Source organism: Microcebus murinus, chromosome 16 (assembly GCF_040939455.1).
Source record: "Microcebus murinus isolate Inina chromosome 16, M.murinus_Inina_mat1.0, whole genome shotgun sequence".
NCBI lineage: Eukaryota > Metazoa > Chordata > Mammalia > Primates > Cheirogaleidae > Microcebus > Microcebus murinus.
In genome coordinates, this window is record NC_134119.1 from 67,431,468 (window position 1) to 67,450,929 (window position 19,462).

The 19,462-nt window shown below is 52.4% G+C and overlaps 1 protein-coding gene across 1 annotated transcript; it reads right to left on the minus strand.

The window, feature by feature from the left end:
- Nucleotides 1-382: 382 nt before the first annotated feature.
- On the minus strand, nt 383-19,408 carry HSD17B14 (hydroxysteroid 17-beta dehydrogenase 14). The gene is made up of 9 exons (XM_012754255.3): nt 19,210-19,408; nt 16,984-17,022; nt 15,863-15,945; nt 15,122-15,188; nt 9,333-9,424; nt 1,389-1,493; nt 1,018-1,085; nt 810-906; nt 383-713 (listed from the first exon to the last, which is right to left on the minus strand). Exons 1-9 carry the CDS (start codon nt 19,295-19,297, stop codon nt 540-542), a joined length of 813 nt encoding a protein of 270 aa, XP_012609709.2. The 5' UTR covers nt 19,298-19,408; the 3' UTR covers nt 383-539.
- Between the last annotated feature and the right edge of the window lie 54 nt (nt 19,409-19,462).

Sequence of the window (19,462 nt, forward strand, 5' to 3'; positions counted from 1 at the left end):
TCCCCCAAACCGAGGAGTCTCCACCCCCCACTTCCTCTTCCCTCTGGACTTAGTGGCAGCCACCTTCCTGCTCCACAGGCAAGGTCAAAACTCCGTTTCCCTAAAGCCGAGAATAAAGGGGAGGCCCTTTCGCTTCTCCTCCATTATCTCCTAATTAGCGCTCAATTTACTCTCCCCTGCGGGCCTTTTAATTAGCACACAGGTGAAGCCAAACTGCTCTGCCTTTCCCAGGAGCCCCTGGAGACAGGCGACAGGCACTAGCAGCATTGGGTACCTGCTGGCCGGTATAGGAACTGTAGTGCCTCAGGGAGGCAACACGTGAGGCTGAGGGCCCCAGAAGGACTCCTAGAAAAGGCGGGAAATAAATACAACCATGTTCTCCTTCCGGCTGCAAATTGCTTTTATGGGAAACTGCAGGGCGATCTGGCACATTCCTAAGTGGTCTTGAAGTCTAAGGGGCTGGAGGAGGCAGATGGTGCAGGTTGGATTTGGGGGGAGGGGAGTCCTAGGCAGGGAGTCCCAGGTGGAAATGTGAGAAATCACCAGTGACTAGGAGGGATGTCCACGGGGGTGCCCGGACTGGCCTTGCGCCCATAGCCCAGCTCTGCACCCCCTGTCAAAAACAGGTCCATGCCTGTGCAGAAGGTAGCTCCGGAGGCCAGGAACACTGCCGCAGCCCCCACCTCAGCGGGCTGGCCCATGCGGCCCATGGGCTGGGGAGAGAAGGGAGAAGTGGGGGTCAAGAGGAGTCCCACTTGATGGCCACCCCCAAGCCACCTCCTCCCCCTGACCATGGCCCCCGATCCTACCTGGGCCAAGGTGCCCTCTAGGACTGTGGCCCTGGGGTCAGGTGTTGAGGCTGCCAACTCCTCCCATAATGGGGTCCAGATGTTTCCTGGGGAGATGCTGGGGGAAGGGAGGGGGATCAGAGAAGTCTGTCTCCAATGCCGCTCTTGGGCTCACTCCCAGCCTCCCCAGTTCCCCCAGGAGGCTCTCGGCCGACTTGGAGTTGCTCACCAGTTGACTCGGACACCGTATTGACTCTCATCCAGGGCCAAGGCCTTGGTCATGGCTGTTACTGCCCCCTGCAGAAAACGGGGCCCAGAGAAAGTTCAGTCCCCCGGAGATGGTGCCCCTCCTGTCCTCTCCCCACAACAGGCAGCATCAGAATGGATAAGCCACGCTCTCCTTGGATGCCACACGTCTGTTTCTCAGGACAAACACGGAGGGGTGGCAATTTGTCACAGGTTGTTATGCCTTGGGGCTGAACGTGGGAGTCGGATGTGTCATTCTCCCAGCCAAGGTCTTGCTGGGTCCCACTCTTAAAGTGGCCAGCCTCAAAGCCAAAGCCCACGGGAGCCAGGAAGGGGCATAGCAAGGTGGTGTACCTTGGTGGCCACATAGTGAACTGACTGGGACTGGCCAATTGCTGCTACCAGGCTGGAGATGTTGATGATGTTCCCCTGGGTCTTCCGCAGGTGGGGAAGGGCGTACTAGGAAGACAGAAGGAAAAATAAGTCAACCAAGCCCTGGATCTCACCAGCTCACTAAAACACAGCTGCAGGCATCCTGATGTCTGGGACGGTGACCATCTCCCTGCATGCTCCTAATTGATCTTGGTGGCCCATGGGGACACCATCTAGTACCTTCTCTGGTTTGCCCTAGGGTCTCTGGGTCTCAGCACGTACGGAGTTTCTTCTTGTCTGAAGGGGTTTCTCTCTGTGTCTCTGACTCTGTCACCCTCTCTGGGTCACTTTTTTTTTTGACTCAGAGTCTTACTCAGTTGCCCAGCTAGAGTGCTGTGGTGTCAGCCTAGCTCACAGCAACCTCAAACACTTGGGCTCAACTGATCCTCCTGCCTTGGCCTCCCAGAGTGCTCAAAATACAGGCGTGAGCCACCGCCCTGGCATCTGGCCTCAAATATCTTTCGAAGAATGAATGGATGTGCTAAGGACCCGGTACGTGTCAGGTCCTGCTCTCAGCTCTTCACGTGGATAAACTCATTTAATCCTCCTCATTGCCCTACAAAAAGGTACAGCAGTAGCCCCATTTTACAAATGAGGAGACTGACACATCACAGAAGGTCATGTGACACCTGACAGAGCCCATATTTGCTGCCCGCAGTCTGAGGCCAAAGCCCATAAATGGGCAGGAGTTCCTGACAACTCTAAGATGATCAGAGCATGAGCAGAGCATGAGCCACGTGACTATGTGGGCATTGGCGGGGTGGGGAGTCCCCTGGCTGTCGCCTCAGGAGCCCACCCGCACCCTCTCAGCCTCTGCCCTACTCCCCTCAGCAGCCCCACCCCGGCCTGCCCTGCACCCTGTCCCTGCTGTGTAACTCCCCTCCCCCCACGCTGCCCACAGGAGCCTCAGACGTGGTTCCTGCCACCTTCACCCGGCCCAGCAGCAGGCACACAGCTGGAGCTCAATAAATATTTGTCCCACACTCTCCCCAGTCCCCTTCCCAGCCCTTGCACACATGGCACATTCCTTGGCCAGTGTCCTTCCCCAGCCCGCAAGGTCACTGAGCACCTGTGCTGGCCGCAGGGCTTGTACTGGGCTGACTCCCCTCCCCCACCCGCCCGCCCTCCCTGTCGCACACTGGATGTCCTCCAGCTTCACCCCATGTTCCCTAGATTTCAGAGTTCCTGAGCCTGCTTCTCTCTCCAAGCTTTGCCAGGGGAGCCCCCAAATTTGCTGGTTTCCCACCTGCATCCCCTAAATCTCTCTGGGACCTGCCCTCTGGAGCTCCTGATGTCCCAGACATATGGACATCTGGATCCCAGTGTCTCAAATACAGAACTCACCCCACTGGACTCCTAAAGTCTAGCCTGCCCCCCCACCCCCAGCTTCCCACATGACACTGGCTCCCAACTAGGGTCTCAAGCCAGCGACACGGGAATCTTCCAGAGCCTCAGCCATCCCAGCATCAAGCCCTGGCAGCCGTCGCTCCTAAGATCTTTTGGATCTATGCAATTCTCTCTGCCTCATTCAATAAGCATTTATTGAGCACCTACTATGTGCCAGGTGCCATGGTAAATGCCACGGATGCCTCAGAAAACAAGACAGAAAGAGAGAGGTTCTTGCCCACACAGAGCTGAGGTTCTGCCGGAGGACACAGCCACAGATGGGTGTCCTGTAGCGGAAGGTGGCATCCGAAACAAGCACGGACGATGAGAGGCTGGGAGTGTTTGGGGGGGGTACAGTTCTAATGAGTATGTTCAGGGAGGCCTTGGGAAGGAGCAAAGACCTTGAGTAAGGGTATGAGTGGTGGGGAAATCTGGAGAAAGGACTTACCAGGCAGAGGAACAGTGAGTGCAAAGGCCCCGGGGTGGGAGGGGAGGTCAGAGAAGGACAGGGGCCTTGAAAACACTAATAATGGTTTTCCTGCACTTGCATTTGGCCTTCTGATTTGTCCCTCTTACATATAGAAGCCGGAGTGATCTGTTAATATTAATGAGATCAGGCCAAGCGTGGTGGCTCACACCTGTAATCCTAGCACTCTCGGAGGCCAAGGCAGGAGGATCGCTCAAGGTCAGGAGTTCGAGACCAGCCTGAGCAAGAGCGAGACCCTGTCTCTACTAAAAACAGAAAGAGATTAATTCGCCAACTAAAAATATATAGAAAAAAAAAAATCAGCCGAGCATGGTGGCGCATGCCTGTAGTCCCAGCTACTCAGGAGGCTGAAAGTCATGTCCTTGCTCAAACACCTTCCATGGCTCCCTACTGCTCTCTTAAGATAAAGACCAGATGCCACAGCATGGCCCTCAAGACCCTGCAGGATCTGTTCCCCAGGCCAGCCTCTCCCTGCACTGTTCCTTTCTCTCACTCCATCCAGCCCCACCCCTCCTCTGGGGACTGCAGTTGGAAGCCTGGCCCAGCTCCCAGAAGGGTTGCCTCCCTCCAGAGCCGCACCCATCCCCTTCCTAATGAGAAGCACCCATTCTTGGAAACTCATCCATCTATGGCTGCTGCAGGACTGTAAGCCAAAAACACAGGGGCCCGGCTCCCCGCTGTAGCCCCAGCACCTAGAACATTACCAGGCTCAGTTAATGTTTGATGAATGAATGGATGGTTCTATAAGAACGGATCCAGCTCTGAGAGTCTACGACTGACACCTCCTGCACCCTACTCCTGCTCCAGCACCTTCTGCGGATCCCTACTGCCCACAAGATACTATTTCCTTAACTATATAAACAGCCCTAATCCCTCCTTGTTTTCTCTAGCGTAGGGAGTCATAAACTTTGGCTTCTATCAGAATCGACCAGGGAGGACAAAAGACCCACAGATTCTGAATCAGAGGTCTGGACAGGGGCCCCGGAATCAGCATTTAAAGAGCTTCCAAAGGATTTTGGTGGTGGTGGTGATGATGATGATGAGGGCTGCAACTTACAAGTGTTCACAGATTTCTTCCTAACAGGCACTGCTTTAGGCGCCGGGACAGAGGCATGACCCAGCAGACAGAAGTCTTCACTCTCAGGAAAACTAAATGCCATAGGCAGACCTAGTCTGGATCCCAGTGTGAACAAACTATAATAAGATATTTGGGGACTTCTGGGTTCATGTAGCTGGGTCTCACTCTGTCACCTAGGCTGCAGTGCAGCAGCAAGATCATAGCTCACTGCAGCCTCGAACTCCTGGGCTCCAGTGATCCTCCTGCCTCAGCTGGGACTACAGGTGCCCACCACAATGCCGGCTATTTTTACAATTTTTTTTTTTATAGAGATGAGGTCTCATTGTGTTGTCCAGGCTGCTCTCGGACTCCTGGCCTCAAGTGGTCCTCCTATCTTGGCCTCCCAAAGTGCTAGGATTATAGGCATGAGCCACTGCATCCAGCCATGGAGTTCTTACTGATAAGGTCATATAACATCTGGGGAGGGGTGGCAAGAGGCAATGGGTAGAACAAGTTTAACAAAATGTTTATAATTGCAGAAGCTGAAGATAGGGATGGGCTGCTTCATGAGATGTTCATCTTAAGATATACCTGCTGGCGCCTGCCCCAGGGCCTTTGCACACTCTTCTTAGTGAGTGCAACACCTTGTCTCCTAACTTCACTTCCTTCCATCCCACTCCTGGCCCAGCTCAGCTCTCACTTTTTCCCTTCTATTTTCCCCAGGCTCCATTTGCCCAACACCTATCCCAGGGATCTCACACTGAGTGGGGCAACTTGGCCACAAGAAACAAAATGGGGCAAGGTTCATGATACTTAATAACTGCAGAGGGTGAACTGAGTGCCAGGCATGCTCTGAGGGCTTTGTGGGTATTTTTCATTTTATCTCAGGCAATCCTCAGAACAACTCTTCCAATTAGACACTATTATCGGCCCATTTTCCAGATGAGAAAACGGAGGCAGAGAAAGGATGAGTAACTTGCATGACCTGGCAGGTAGGAAGTGGCAGAGGACTTAAGCAAGCAAGCCCCAGATTGAGACCTCTAACTCCCAAGTGAGGCTTCTATATAGATCACTCACAGGCCACAGGCTTTGGTGGCCCAATGAGGGGAGGCAGGGACTGGGGCACAATAGAGAACTGGGCTACATGTAGCAGACAGTCTCCCTGCCCCACAGGTCCAGTTTACTGACTTTTAAAGAGAAATCACTGGCCAGCCACGGTGGCTCACACCTGTAATCCTAGCACTCTGGGAGGCCAAGGTGGCGGATGGCTCAAAGTCAGGAGTTTGAAACCAGCCTGAGCAAGAGTGAGACCCCGTCTCTACTAAAAATAGAAAGAAATTAATTGGCCAACTAAAAATACATAGAAAAAATTAGCCAGGCATGGTGGCGCATGCCTGTAGTCCCAGCTACTCGGGAGGCTGAGGCAGGAGGATCGCTTGAGCCCAGGAGTTGGAGGTTGCTATGAGCTAGGCTGACACCACGGCACTCTAGCTTGAGCAACAGAGTGAGATTCTGTCTCAAAAAAGAGAGAGAGAGAAACCAGTTTTCCAGTTGCTTATGCAAAATTTCTTTGCTTTGCTTTCTTTTCTTTTTTTTCCTGAAACACGGTCTCCCTCTGTGGCTCTGGCTGGAGTGCAGTGGCCTCATCATAGCTCACTGCAACCTTGAACTCCTGAGCTCAAGCGATCCTTCTGCCTCAGCCTCCCGAGTAGCTGGGACTACAGGCATGCGCCACCATGCCCGGCTAATATTTTCTATTTTCAATAGAGACAGGGTCTCACTCTTGCTCAGACTGGGCTCAAACTCCTGTCCTTAAGCAATCATTCTGCCTCGGCCTCCCAGAGTGCTAGGATTACAGGCGTGAGCCACCGCGTCCAGCCACAAAATTTCTTTTTAAATGTTGGCAACTAATGAAAAAAAATAAATACCCATATTAACCCTTTATAGGCTTGGGTATAGTTGTGTCTTATGTGTGGAGGTGTTCAAGTGTTGGGTCAATCTTAAAAGGCCAACAGAAGCTGAGGACAGAAGCCGGGGTCCCCACTGAGCAGTGGATTGCTCAAGCGTCCAGGGACATTTCACCTGGATCTCAGAAGGGCCCTCTAAGTCAGTAGCCAGGCTCCCCCACAATGAGGCCCCTGGGGGTCTCCCCTCTCTGTTTACCTTTGCTCCCCTGAGTTCCTCCAGCTTCAAGCCTGTCAGCCCCAAACTGATGTAACTAATGTCTCCAGACCTCAGCCCTGGTCCCAGCCCAGTGGAATCCCACAGTCCCCTGACCATCAAATTGGAGATGTCCGGTGGACATCTCACTCTCCACGGCCCCCTCCCCAGCCCAGACCCTCTCCCTCCCAGGCTTCCTGCGGCAGCAGGTGGCAGCTCTGTCCTGCCAGATTCTGGGGGTAGGGGGAACAAATCAACCTAAAAAACCCACACTGTCACCTCCCACCTCAACTACCCCAGCCACCTTTTTGTAGGGCTCCCATCTCAGCCCTCGCTCTGCAGTCTGGTCCCCCACGTGGTCCCAGAGGGCACCAGTTCCTACTTAAGGCAGCTCCCATCTATGCTCAGAACCCTTTGATGTCAAAGCAAAGTCCTCTCTGTGGCCCACAAGGTCCAGCTCAATCTGGTCCCCCATTTGCCCTCTCTCTGCCCTCCTGTCCCACCCTCTCCCGCTCACTCGGTGCCAGCCTCACCGGCCTCTCACTGTTCCTCCCGTAAACTAGGCACCCCTCTACCCCAGGACCTTTGCACTGGCTGCTCTTCTGCCCAACCACTCTTCAGGTCTTGATTCAAATGCCACCTCTCAGAGAAGCCTTCCCTGAGCACCCCACCCTGTCTAAAAGAGCACAAAAAGCCACTTTTTAAAAGCCCTCATTTGCTAAAGATACATACTGAGTTATCAGAATGCTGGCAATTCTTGGCACCGAGCAATGGGCTGGTGAGATTCCACACGGGACTGTCCCCACTTTGGTGTAGGCTGTACTCGCAAAACGCCCTTGCAAATGTACTTGCAAAAATAACAACAAGTTTTCTTAACTAGCACACACAAAGCCATCACTCTCTACCATCTGACTTCCCTTCACATTTTTGCATCTGTCCCTCCCTGACATTATAGGCTACATTTCCGTCCTCACTACCTGCCTCCTCTGATGGAACACGCCAGCTCCCAGCAATAGGGATTTTTTTTTTTTTTTTTTGAGACAGAGTCTCACTCTGTTGCCTGAGCTAGAGTGCCATGGCGTCAGCCTAGCTCACAGCAACCTCCAACTCCTGGGCTCAAGCGATCCTCCTGCCTCAGCCTCCCAAGTAGCTGGGACTACAGACATGTGCCACCATGCCCGGCTAATTTTTTTCTATATACTTTTAGTTGGCCAATTATTTCTATTTTTAGTAGAGATGGGGTTTCACTCTTTCTCAGGCTGGGTTCCAACTCCTGACCTCGAGCAATCCGTCCGCCTCGGCCTCCCAGAGTGCTAGGATTACAGGCGTGGGCCACCGCGCCCGGCCAGCAACAGGGATTTTTGTCTGTTTTGTACAATGCCACTACATGCCCAGGGCGTAGCATATCACTGGTTCTATATAAATATTTGTTGAACTAATTACTTAAAAAGTGCAATGAAGAAAAGTGCTGTTATCACCAAGAAAGGATGTGTGTATAGATGCCACATAAGCAAGGAGCGCCAGGAAAGATTTTTCTGCGGTGACATTTGTCCTTTTTATTGAGAGTTCAGTTAGGGCCAAGGTAGAGGACTACAGCCGGGACACACTTCCAAGTTGCCTCACCTGAGTGCTCCGAGAACAAAAGAGAGGCTCAGATTTTTAAAGAATAAAGGATAGGCTGGGCGTGGTGGCTCACGCCTGTAATCCTAGCACTCTGGGAGGCTGAGGCGGGCGGATTGCTCGAGGTCAGGAGTTCGAAACCAGCCTGAGCAAGAGCGAGACCCCGTCTCTACTATAAATAGAAAGAAATTAATTGGCCAACTAATATATATAGAAAAAATAAGCCGGGCATGGTGGCGCATGCCTGTAGTCCCAGCTACTCGGGAGGCTGAGGCAGGAGGATTGCTTGAGCCCAGGAGTTTGAGGTTGCTGTGAGCTAGGCTGACACCACAGCACTCACTCTAGCCTGGACAACAAAGCGAGACTCTGTCTCAAAAAAAAAAAAGAATAAAGGATAGTTAGGACAGGAGGTGATTACAGACGTCACCAGTGCCCATTGGCTGACAGAAATAACACTGGGCCCTGATTGGCCGGCCACTGTGGAGCTATAGGGTGTGTGGCATTTTATGGGTACTTGGGCGGCAGTTAGTCTAGAGCCCACACAGCAAGTGGCTTCAAGAGGTAATTATTTAGCTTAAGTAGGCGTGAGATGTATCTGATGTTACATTTTAAATGCTTCTCTGGGCCTGGTACTTTTTGTTTTTCCCTTTTTTGAGATAGTCTCACTCTGTCACCTTGGCTAGAGTACAGTGGTGTCAGCCTAGCTCACAGCAACCTCAGACTCCTGGGCTCAAGCGATGCTTCTGCCTCAGCCTCCCAAGTAGCTGGAACTACAGGCATGTACCACCATGCCCCGCTAATTTAATTTTTTAAATTTTTTGTAGAGACAAAGTCGCATTATCTTGCCCAAGCTAGTCTCAAATTCCTGGCCTCCCCAAATGCAGGGATTACAAGCATTTGCCACCTCACCTGGTCCCCCTATGTTCTTAATGTCCCCTCCCACCACCATTGCACCAGTTTGGAAGGTCCTGGAAGGTTCCTAAGAAGGCTGAGCCATGCAGCTACATGGGTACCTTTTGTTGGATGCAAGCAATCTCCCCCCATTTACTTTCTACAAAGACCAGGGTCCTTTTGGAACTAGGAGATCAAACAAAGGAACAGGAAACATTTTGCTCTTAGACAAAATGGGTGTCACAACCCAATGCCCCGTGCTCACCTTGGTCACCCTGTAAACCCCCAGCAGGTTCAGCTCCAGCAGCTGGCGAAAACCGTCGGTGGTGGTCTCCGTGAGCCGCTGATCCACTGGGTCTGAGGTGGGAGTGGGGGAGAGAGAGGTGCAGTGAGGGAGTGGCCAGGACAGAACAAGGAGTGGAGACAGTGACCAGGAGGGGACTGGGGAACTGGCAGGAATGGCAGACCGAGGGCCTCGAACACACAAAGGAACGAGGCTGCACGTGGGTTAAAGAGAAAGGCCAGCTCCCTCGTGCTCACCCCTGCCACTCCCTGGCTTTGTGACCTCAGGCAAGTCCCTTTTTTCCTTTCTGTGCCTGTTTCCTGGTCTCCGGGATGAGGGTAACACCTTGTTCTTGGACATGTAAATTTCACATGACAATATCTGCACCAGACGGTGCCATGCATGTGTTTGTTAAATACATAGAGAGAATGGGGAGGGTAGAGGGACAGAGAAGTCAACATTCAGGGGACAGAGAGCTGGACGGTGGGGAGGGAGGACAAAGGGAAAGACAAGTGGAAGAGCCGACCCAGGTGCCCCAAAGGCATCAGAATTAGCAGACAAGTGGACGAGGGGCAGAGAGATGGGAAGCAAGACCAGGGGCAGAAAGTTCAGGAAACATTCCTCCCAGACATCAGGGAATGACTGCCTCACTCCCTCCAGGGATCCGTACAAACATCCTCAGAGGAGCCTCCCCAGACCCGCCATCCAAACACCCTCGTCACTACCTGCACCTTCAGTCAGCTTCCTTCCTTCCTTTCTTTTTTCCCTTTCCTTTCCTCCCTCCCTTTTTTTCTTTAAGTCTCACCCTGCAAAGCCTGGACCACAGAGTGCAGTAGCTTGTTGTCATAGCTCACTGCAGCCTCAAACTTCTAGGCTCAAGAGATCCTCCTGCCTCAGCCTCCCAAGCAACTGGGACTAAAAGCACACGCCACCACAACCCCCTAATTTTTCTATTTTTAGTAGACATGGCTTCTCTCTCTTGCCCAGGCTGGTCTCCAACTCCTCGCCTCAAGCAAACCGCCTGCCTCGGCCTCCCAAAGTGCTGGGATCACAGGTGTGAGCCTCCACCCCTGGCCAGCTTTGTTTTTCTCCATAGCCTTAATTGACACTGGCCGTGCTACTATCTACAGTCCATTCTTGCAATTCACAGCAGTTATGTCCCATGAAGTCACCAGGACATATGAGATATATATGCATCGAAATATACACGATATATACAATATATGTACATATGTCGATACATACATACCTAATATAGATGATAATCTTAAACCCTAAAGACAACTCATACTAGTAGACTCTACAGTCTTGATTTCACAAACAAGAAATCAGGGTTCAGAGTGTCAAGGGACTTGCCTGAGGTCGCCCCCACTAACAGGTAACAGCTGGGATTTCAACTGGCCCAACTAGCCCAGAAAGAGCTGGAGCTTCTCGTACCCCCCTGCCACAGTTGTGCCACAGGGTGTCTGTCTGAGAGCCAATACAAGAGGCAGCTTGTCGCCTCAAATTTTTGCCACCCTGCATGTGTCCGTGAATAACCTGGGAGAGAGAGTAACGATTCTGGGGTTACAAATATATTTTAGTGAACAGGCTTATTTGTATAATGACTCCATTTCCGGCCAGGGAATGGCCTGAAAAAATGACAAAAATATTTTCTGTCTCCCTTCAACATCCTCCATTCCAAAAATTTTTTTTTTTTTTTGAGACAGAGTCTCACTCTGTTGCCCAGGCTAGAGTGCCGGGGATCAGCCTAGCTCACAGCAACCTCAAACTCCTGGGCTCAAGCAATCCTCCTGCCTCAGCCTCCCAAGTAGCTGGGACTACAGGCATGCGCCACCATGCCTGGCTAATTTTTTCTATATATTTATAGTTGGCTAATTAGTTTCTTTCTATTTTTAGTAGAGATGAGGTTTCTAACACCTGACCTTGAACAATCCACCCACCTTGGCCTCCCAGAGTGCTAGCATTACAGGCATAGGCCTTGGCGCCTGGCTCTCCATTTGTTTTTGTTTTTTTTTTTTTTTGAGACAGAGTCTCACTTTGTTGCCCAGGCTAGAGTGAGTGCCGTGGCGTCAGCCTGGCTCACAGCAACCTCAATCTCCGGGGCTAGCGATCCTCCTGCCTCAGCCTCCCGAGTAGCTGAGAGGCCAAGCATGCACCACCATGCCCGGCTAATTTTTTGTATATATATTTTTAGTTGGTCAATTAATTTATTTCTATTTTTGGTAAAGCCGGGGTCTCGCTCAGGCTGGTTTTGAACTCCTGACCTTGAGCAATCCACTCGCCTCGGCCTCCCAGAGTGCTAGGATTACAGGCGTGAGCCACCACGCCCAGCCTCTCCATTGTTTTTGAGAACTAAAACTTGCATCCCTGCCACAGGCCAGTGGTTGGGAGGGGCTGGGTAAGTCTTTTGTTATTTGTGCAACAGGAGATGGCCCTGCCCCCACCAGGTAAAGGGAGGACCTGGACCAAGGTCACAGACCAAGATGTGACAATCAGAATCATCAACTGTAGTTGAGCAGAAAATGCCAGAAGCTTATTAGCATTGCAGATTGGAGTCTCCATCCTCCTCCTTTGCTGGGAAAAGCAAAGCTATAAAACTTCTTTACTGGCTGGGGCGGTGGCTCACACACGCTTGTAATCCTAGCACTCTGGGAGGCGGAGGCGGATTGCTCGAGGTCAGGAGTTAGAAACCAGCCAGAGCAAGAGTGAGACCCTGCCTCTACTAAAAAAAAAATAGAAAGAAATTAGCTTGACAACTAAAAATATATAGAAAAAATTAGCCGGGCATGGTGGCGCATGCCTGTAGTCCCAGCTACTTGGGAGGCTGAGGCAGGAGGATTGCTTGAGCCCAGGACATTGAGGTTGCTGTGAGCTAGGCTGACGCCAGGGCACTCTAGCCCAGGCAACAGAGTGAGACTCTATCTCAAAAAAAATAAAAATAAGGCCGGGTGCGGTGGCTCAAGCCTGTAATCCTAGCTCTTGGGAGGCTGAGGCGGGCGGATTGCTCAAGGTCAGGAGTTCAAAACCAGCCTGAGCAAGAGCGAGACCCCGTCTCTACTATAAATACAAAGACATTAATTGGCCAACTGATATATATATAAAAAATTAGCCGGGCATGGTGGCGCATGCCTGTAGTCCCAGCTACTTGGGAGGCTGAGGCAGAAGGATCGCTCGAGCCCAGGAGTTTGAGGTTGCTGTGAGCTAGGCTGACACCACGGCACTCACTCTAGCCTGGGCAACAAAGCGAGAATCTGTCTCAAAAAAAAATAAAAAATAAAAAAATAAATAAAATAAAAAAATAAAGAAAATTGCTGGAGTGCTAGGATTACAGGCATGAACCAACGAGCCCAGCCCAGCAATTTTCTAATAACAGCTAAAGATCAATCCCAGGAGCTCTCTCCCTAGCGGGGACTGTTTTCACAAGCTCTGAGGGGAGCCCAACAGACAGAAAGGAAATGTGGCTCTTTCTCTGTACAACACCAGCTCCCAACCTGTAGAATCTGTTTCCGTATCCTCAAGGGGTTTCTGAAAAGACCCTGGACAGACAGCAGGAGGTAGAGACCAGGCCTCAGTTTCCTGTCCAAACCATAACTCGGGCACAATCGCGTCCCCTGCGCTAAGTTTGACTACATTTCAGAGATAACCAAGTCACCAAGAACAGAAAAAGCAAGACAGACAGACAACTGGACATCTCCCAGCTGCTTCCCACTAATTACTCCACAAGAATTACTATTTTTCTCTTCCTCTTTGTCCCCATAAAAGCATCAAGCCACTTGGCCTCGCTGCTGGCATCTCCCTTCTCTTTCTCTGAGGTGTAAACTAAAATAAAACTTTAAGGCTCACCCCACACACACTGGCTGACTAAATAGACCCCATCATGGTGTGGCCAGAGGAATATCCTAAAACAAAATTGCCTGCCAGGTAGAAGGAGGTCAGCCATGCCTTATTATGCCCCCTTCCCTTCTTGGGGACATCCTTTGTAACCCATTAACAGGCCTGATGGTATGCAAGACAAACCTGCAGGTCCTCCATTTACACCACAAATCTATGTCTGGTGGCTTGTCTCTGCTAACAGCTCCTTAGTTAAAACATTCTAGCCTTTAGACAAAGCTTCATGTCTAACCAATCACAACCCAAAGAATCTTTAAACCCACCTATAACCTGTAAGCCCCTCCCTTCGAGATGTCCCACCTTTTGGGGCCAAACCAATGTATGCCTCCCACAAATTGATTTATGACTTTACCTGTAACCCCTGTCTCCCTGAAATGTATAAAACCCAACTGTAGGCCTGGTGTGGTGGCTCATGCCTGTAATCCTAGCACTCTGGCGGATCGTTTGAGCTCAGGAGTTCGAAACCAACCTGAGCAAGAGCGAGACCCTATCTCTACTATAAATAAAAAGAAATTAATTGGCCAACTAATATATATATATAGAAAAAATTAGCCAGGCATGGTGGCACATGCCTGTAGTCCCACCTACTCGGGAGGCTGAGGCAGGAGGATCACTTGAGCACAGGAGTTTGGGGTTGCTGTGAGCCAGGCTGATGCCACGGCACTCTAGTCCGGGCATCAGAGAGAGACACTGTGTCAAAAAATAAAAATATTCGTAGTCCATTTCTGACGAAAAACAAAAACAAAAAAAAAATAAAAATAAAAAAATAAAAATAAAATAAAATAAAATAATAAAAAAAAAACCTGTAACCTAACCACATCAAATCCACTGCTCAAGGCCTCTTGGCAGTGGTTCCTAGTCGAGATCCTCAAATTTGGCTCAGAATAAATCTCTTTAAAATTATTTTACAGAGTTTGGCTTTTTTCCATTGACAAGGGTGACAACCATCTCACTACTCTCTTCCCCACCTCTAGATAAAATAAACTTTTTTTACTATTATATATTAATCTCTGCCTGAGAAATCTTTCTCCGCCCGCGCCGTGAGCACCTACTGGGCTTTTTACCCTCACACCTTCCGGCGTGGCAGAGGACAGCAGATTTCTCTATTTTGTCACTGCTAAACCCTCGCTCCCCACAAAGGGAAGTAGGACATAGTAGGCGACAGTGAGCATCTGTCCGTGAACAAAGGCTGCAGAGAAAAAGGATGAACTAGTGTCTGCTGTTTCTTTAAATCTTTACAACAACTGAAGGAGAGGAGTAGAGGATAGGACAGAAAAAGAAAAACAATTTAAGGAGGAAACTGCAGCCCGGAGAGGGTGAGCCAAGCTGACAGCAGTTTTTCTCTGCCATGGCCTTGCAGAGTGAGCCCAGTCCAATCAACTCGCTCTCTGAGCCTCAGTTTACCAATGTGAGGTATTCTTATGGAGGGTGGTCATTAAGCTGATGGCAGTTTCTGGTGGGAGCCACCACACCAAGTCCCACAGCTGTGCATGGTGACTCCACCTTCGCCGTCACTGGCAAAGGGAAGGGCCATGGTGTCACTTCAGAAATGAGAACACTGTGCCTGCAGGGCCGAGGTGTGTGCCCGACAGGGTCACTGTCATTGTGATGGTGACCATCATCCCCTCTCTAGAGATGCAGGGGCATGGACAGGTGAGGGCACAGGAATGGGGACACACCGGAAGGAAGGAACAGAACCAGCATTTAAGGCCAGGTCTAGTGGTTTCCGTGGCTGCACTCTCCTGTCTCAGGGGACAGGAAGAGGAATGGGGCAGGATCGGGGTGGGGAAAGGGGAAACTGAGGTTCAGGAGGAAGGGGTGGGGCCAGGAGGCCAGTTGACATCAGTGGGGAGTGGCCCTCAGGCCCCACGACTCACGATAACCGGCGTTGTTGACCACACAGTCCAGGCGGCCGAACTGGCGGATGGTCTCGGAGACCAGAGTCTGGGGAGGAAGCAAACATGGCGATGAGCCGGGCTGTGCGGGCCCACCTTGCAGGAGCCGGCGCTCCCTAAGCCCCCAAAAGCAAGGCTGGGGTGGGAAGCTGGGTGCCGAGCTCACAGGACAGGAGCTGGAGGAAGCAGGGGGACACCCAGCTTCACCAGGCACAGCAGGACAGGAAGCGACAGGAAGGCCCAGGTGCCAGAACCCAGAGAGCTGGTCAGCGCCACACTGTCATGCCAGGGATGGAAATAGGCAGGGATCCAGAGAGGAGAGGGGACAGAGACCCAAAGACAGAGGAGCAGAGACCCAAGGGGGCACATAACAGACACTGATTAAATAGAAGGGGCAGAAAACCCAGAAACAGGAAGAAAAATGTCACAGGAGGCCCACTTGGAGGGATTTATTCATTTCCATCCACCTGGCAGATGTGCTGAGCCTTGGAGACGGAGGTGATGAAGGAGAACAAACCCGGGAACGTGACCTGGTCATCAGAACCAAGGAAAGCCTAATGCGCATGCGTGGGTGGCACTGGGCTGAGACCTTCGTGGCAGACACAGTTTAGCCAGGAAAGGAGGGAAAAGTAGAGGGAACAGCATGTGCAAACACCCAGAGGAGAATGGAGAGAGAGAGAGGTAATTATTAGAGATGGGGAATAGAGGGGAAAATTCTCTCACCCTCACATCTTCTTCTGAAGTCACGTCACAGTGGATAAAGACAACTCCAGGAAGCTCCTTCTCCAGGGCCTGGCCACCAGGATCTGCAGGGAGGGGAGAGCTGGGGTCTGGACCCCTGTGTCTGAGGGAGGAGGGGCTGGGGACATGGACCCGTGGGTCTGAGGGAGGAAAGGCTGGGACCCCTGGGTCTGAGGGAGGGGCTGGGACTAGACCCCTGGGTCTGAGGGAGGAGGGGCTGGGGACATGGACCCCTGGGTCTGAGGGAGGAGGGCTGGGACTAGACCCCAGGGTCTGAGGGAGGAGGGGCTGGGGACATGGACCCCTGGGTCTGAGGGAGGAGGGGCTGGGGCTGGACCCCTGGGTCTGAGGGAGGAGGGGCTGGGGACATGGACCCCTGAGTCTGAGGGAGGAGGGGCTGGGGACATGGACCCCAGGGTCTGAGGGAGGAGGGGCTGGGGCTGGACTCCTGGGTCTCAGGGAGGAGGGGCTGGGGACATGGACCCCTGGGTCTGGGGGAGGAGGGGCTGGGGACATGGACCCCTGGGTCTGAGGGAGGAGGGCTGGGGACATGGACCCCTGGGTCTGAGGGAGGAGGGCTGGGGACATGGACCCCTGGGTCTGAGGGAGGAGGGGTGGGGGCTGGACCCTGGGTCTGAGGGAGGAGGGGCTGGGGACATGGACCCCTGGGTCTGAGGGAGGAGGGGCTGGGGCTGGACCCCTGGGTCTGAGGGAGGAGGGCTGGGGACAGGACCCCTGGGTCTGAGGGAGGAGGGGCTGGGGACATGGACCCCTGGGTCTGAGGGAGGAGGGGCTGGGGACATGGACCCCTGGGTCTGAGGGAGGAGGGGCTGGGGCTGGACCCCTGGGTCTGAGGGAGGAGGGCTGGGGACAGGACCCCTGGGTCTGAGGGAGGAGGGGCTGGGGACATGGACCCCTGGGTCTGAGGGAGGAGGGGCTGGGGACATGGACCCCTGGGTCTGAGGGAGGAGGGGCTGGGGCTGGACCCCTGGGTCTGAGGGAGGAGGGGCTGGGGCTGGACCCCTGGGTCTAGGGGAGGAGGGACTAGGGGCACGGACCCCTGGGGAGGAAGCAGAAGTGAGGACTGAGGGGCCTTCACTCACCTACTTTGTCGCAGATTACCACTTGGGCACCAGCGTCCACTGAGAAGGGAGAGACCAGGTTACCACTTGGTGAAGGCCTCTGCTGTCCCCTTGTGGCCACTTGAAGTGGGGCTTCTCTCCCTCATCTTCCCCTCGTGATCCAAGTGTCACGAGGATCCTCGGACAAAGGGCAGAGGCCTTGACCCATACCGTGTTTCCCCGAAAATAAGACCTACCCATAAAATAAGCCCTAGCAGGATTTCTAAGCATTTGCCCAATATAAGCCCTACCCCGAAAATAAGCCCTAGAGATGGGCGTGGCTCCGCAGCGCATCTGCACAGCCCATGCATTTCGTCAGAGCGGTAAAGAGGAGCAGCCCTTCTCATCTGCCCCATCGTGACAGCTGCCATCCCAGAGGTGACCGGAAAGGTGCGGGCAGCCCCACCAACAAGGTCAGCTCCCCCTGTCGGGTCCCAGGCATCGTGTGTGCCTGCTGCAAGCTGAGGCTTTGAGGGGAAAATAACACAACCCCTGAAAATAAGCTCTAGGGTGTCTTTTTGAGGAAAAATAAATATAAGACCCTGTCTTATTTTCAGGGAAACACCGTACTCCCCTAGGCTACTCTAGTTAACCGACTAGCTTTGGAGCTTCATTAACAAACCTAGAGAAAAGGAGTGACTTCCTTTGGAGACCTTGCCCCAAACCCAGGCCCCAGGCTGTCACTGCAGGCCCTCAGGGCCCGCCTAGCAGAAACAACAGAATATCTAATCTCCTGATATTCTAACAACTGCAAAAGATCAATTATGAACTCACTCCCCTGCCAGGCAAGAGGCACCCTGCAGGGACTCTGTTTCCAAAACATCAGAAAGAAGCCCAACAGACAAAAGGGAAATGCAAATCTTTCTCTGAACATCCCAGGCTGGCAGCCTTTAGAATCTGTTTCTGTGCCCTTGAGATGTTCCTGAGAAGCCCCCAGACAGACAGCAGGGGACAAATGCCAGGCCTCAGTTTCCTGCCCCAAACCAAGTGTCAGAGGCAAAATCACATCCCCTGTGCTAAGTCTGACTACATTTAAGAGATAACCGAGTCCCCAGGAACAGGAAAAGCAAGAAAGACAGGACAACCTGATGTCTGGCAGCTGCCTCCTATTAATTACTCCCAAAGCCGCCTCTCTTTCTTTTATTTATTTATTTATTTGAGACAGAGTCTCACTCTGTTGATCTGGCTAGAGTTCCATGGCATCAGCCTAGCTCACAGCAACCTCAAACTCCTGGGCTCAAGTGATCCTCCTGCCTCAGCCTCCCGAGCAGCTGGGACTACAGGCATGCGCCACCATGCCTGGCTAATTTTTCTATATGTTTTTAGTTTGCCAATTCATTTCTTTTTATTTTTAGTAGAGACAGGGTCTCGCTCTTGCTCAGGCTGGTTTCGAACTCCTGATCTTGAATGATCCTCCCGCCTAGGCCTGCCAGAGTGCTAGGATTACAGGCATGAGCCTCTGTTTCAAGTGACAACAATCACTGGTGTTTTTTTTCAAATCCTCCCCCTTAAAATCATCAAGCCACTTGGCCTCAGGGCTGGCAACCCCTTCTTTCTTTGGGATGCCAAGACCACCTCCCTGCTTATCCTGTTTCCCCCCTCCCTGTCCTTCTAAAAGATAAAATGATAAAATAAACTTTTTTTTACATGTATATACATATATATATGATTTTTTTTTTTGAGACAAATCTCACTCTGTTGCTCAAGCTAGAGTGCTGTGGCGTCAGCCTAGCTCACAGCAACCTCAAACTCCTGGGCTCAAGCGATCCTCCTGCCTCAGCCTCCCGAGTAGCTGGGACTACAGGCATGCGCCACCATGCCTGGCTAATTTTTTCTATATATTTTTAGTTGTGCGGCTAATTTTTTCCAATTTTAGTAGGGGGGGGGTCTCACTCTTGCTCAGGCTGGTCTCGAACTCCTGACCTCGAGCAATCCTCCCGCCTCGGCCTCCCAGAGTACTAGGATTACAGGCGTGAGCCACCGCGCCCGGCCTTTTTTACCTTTTATATCTTAATCTCTGCGTGAGAAATCTCCGTCCACCCATGCCCTGAACACCTACTTGGCTTTCCACCCTCTCACTCACTCAGCATTGCAATCAGCATTGCAAATCAGCTTGTGCACGCTCAGAATCCAGACGCCAGAACCCGAGTCCCCTTTCCCCACGCTCATTCGCCCCTGCTCCCGTCCTTCCCTCAGGCCGGTACTCACCGAAGGCCCTCGCGACCCCGGCTCCAATGCCGCGTCCGCCCCCGGTCACGATCACCACCTTCCCGGCATAGCTCCTTCCTGAGGCCATTTCGAGTCTCTCTCGGCCACTCACCCGGGGCCCCTTTCCACCTCCAAAGTCTGATGAGGCCGTGGGGCCCAACCGCACATAAGGGCTGGATCCTGGAAGCCCGGCCCCCCGGCGGGCGCGACCGGGAAGGTCAAGGTCCTCGCCCCCAGCCCCGCCCCCCTCGAC

Coding starts and splice junctions, on each gene's coding strand:
- HSD17B14 (XM_012754255.3), bottom strand. CDS start 19,297: ATGGCCTCAGGAAGGAGCTATGCCGGGAAGGTGGTGATCGTGACCGGG. Junction 9,425..15,121: donor GGTCAACAACGCCGGTTATC/GTGAGTCGTGGG, acceptor CTCCCACCTCAG/ACCCAGTGGATCAGCGGCTC. Junction 714..809: donor TAGAGGGCACCTTGGCCCAG/GTAGGATCGGGG, acceptor TTCTCTCCCCAG/CCCATGGGCCGCATGGGCCA.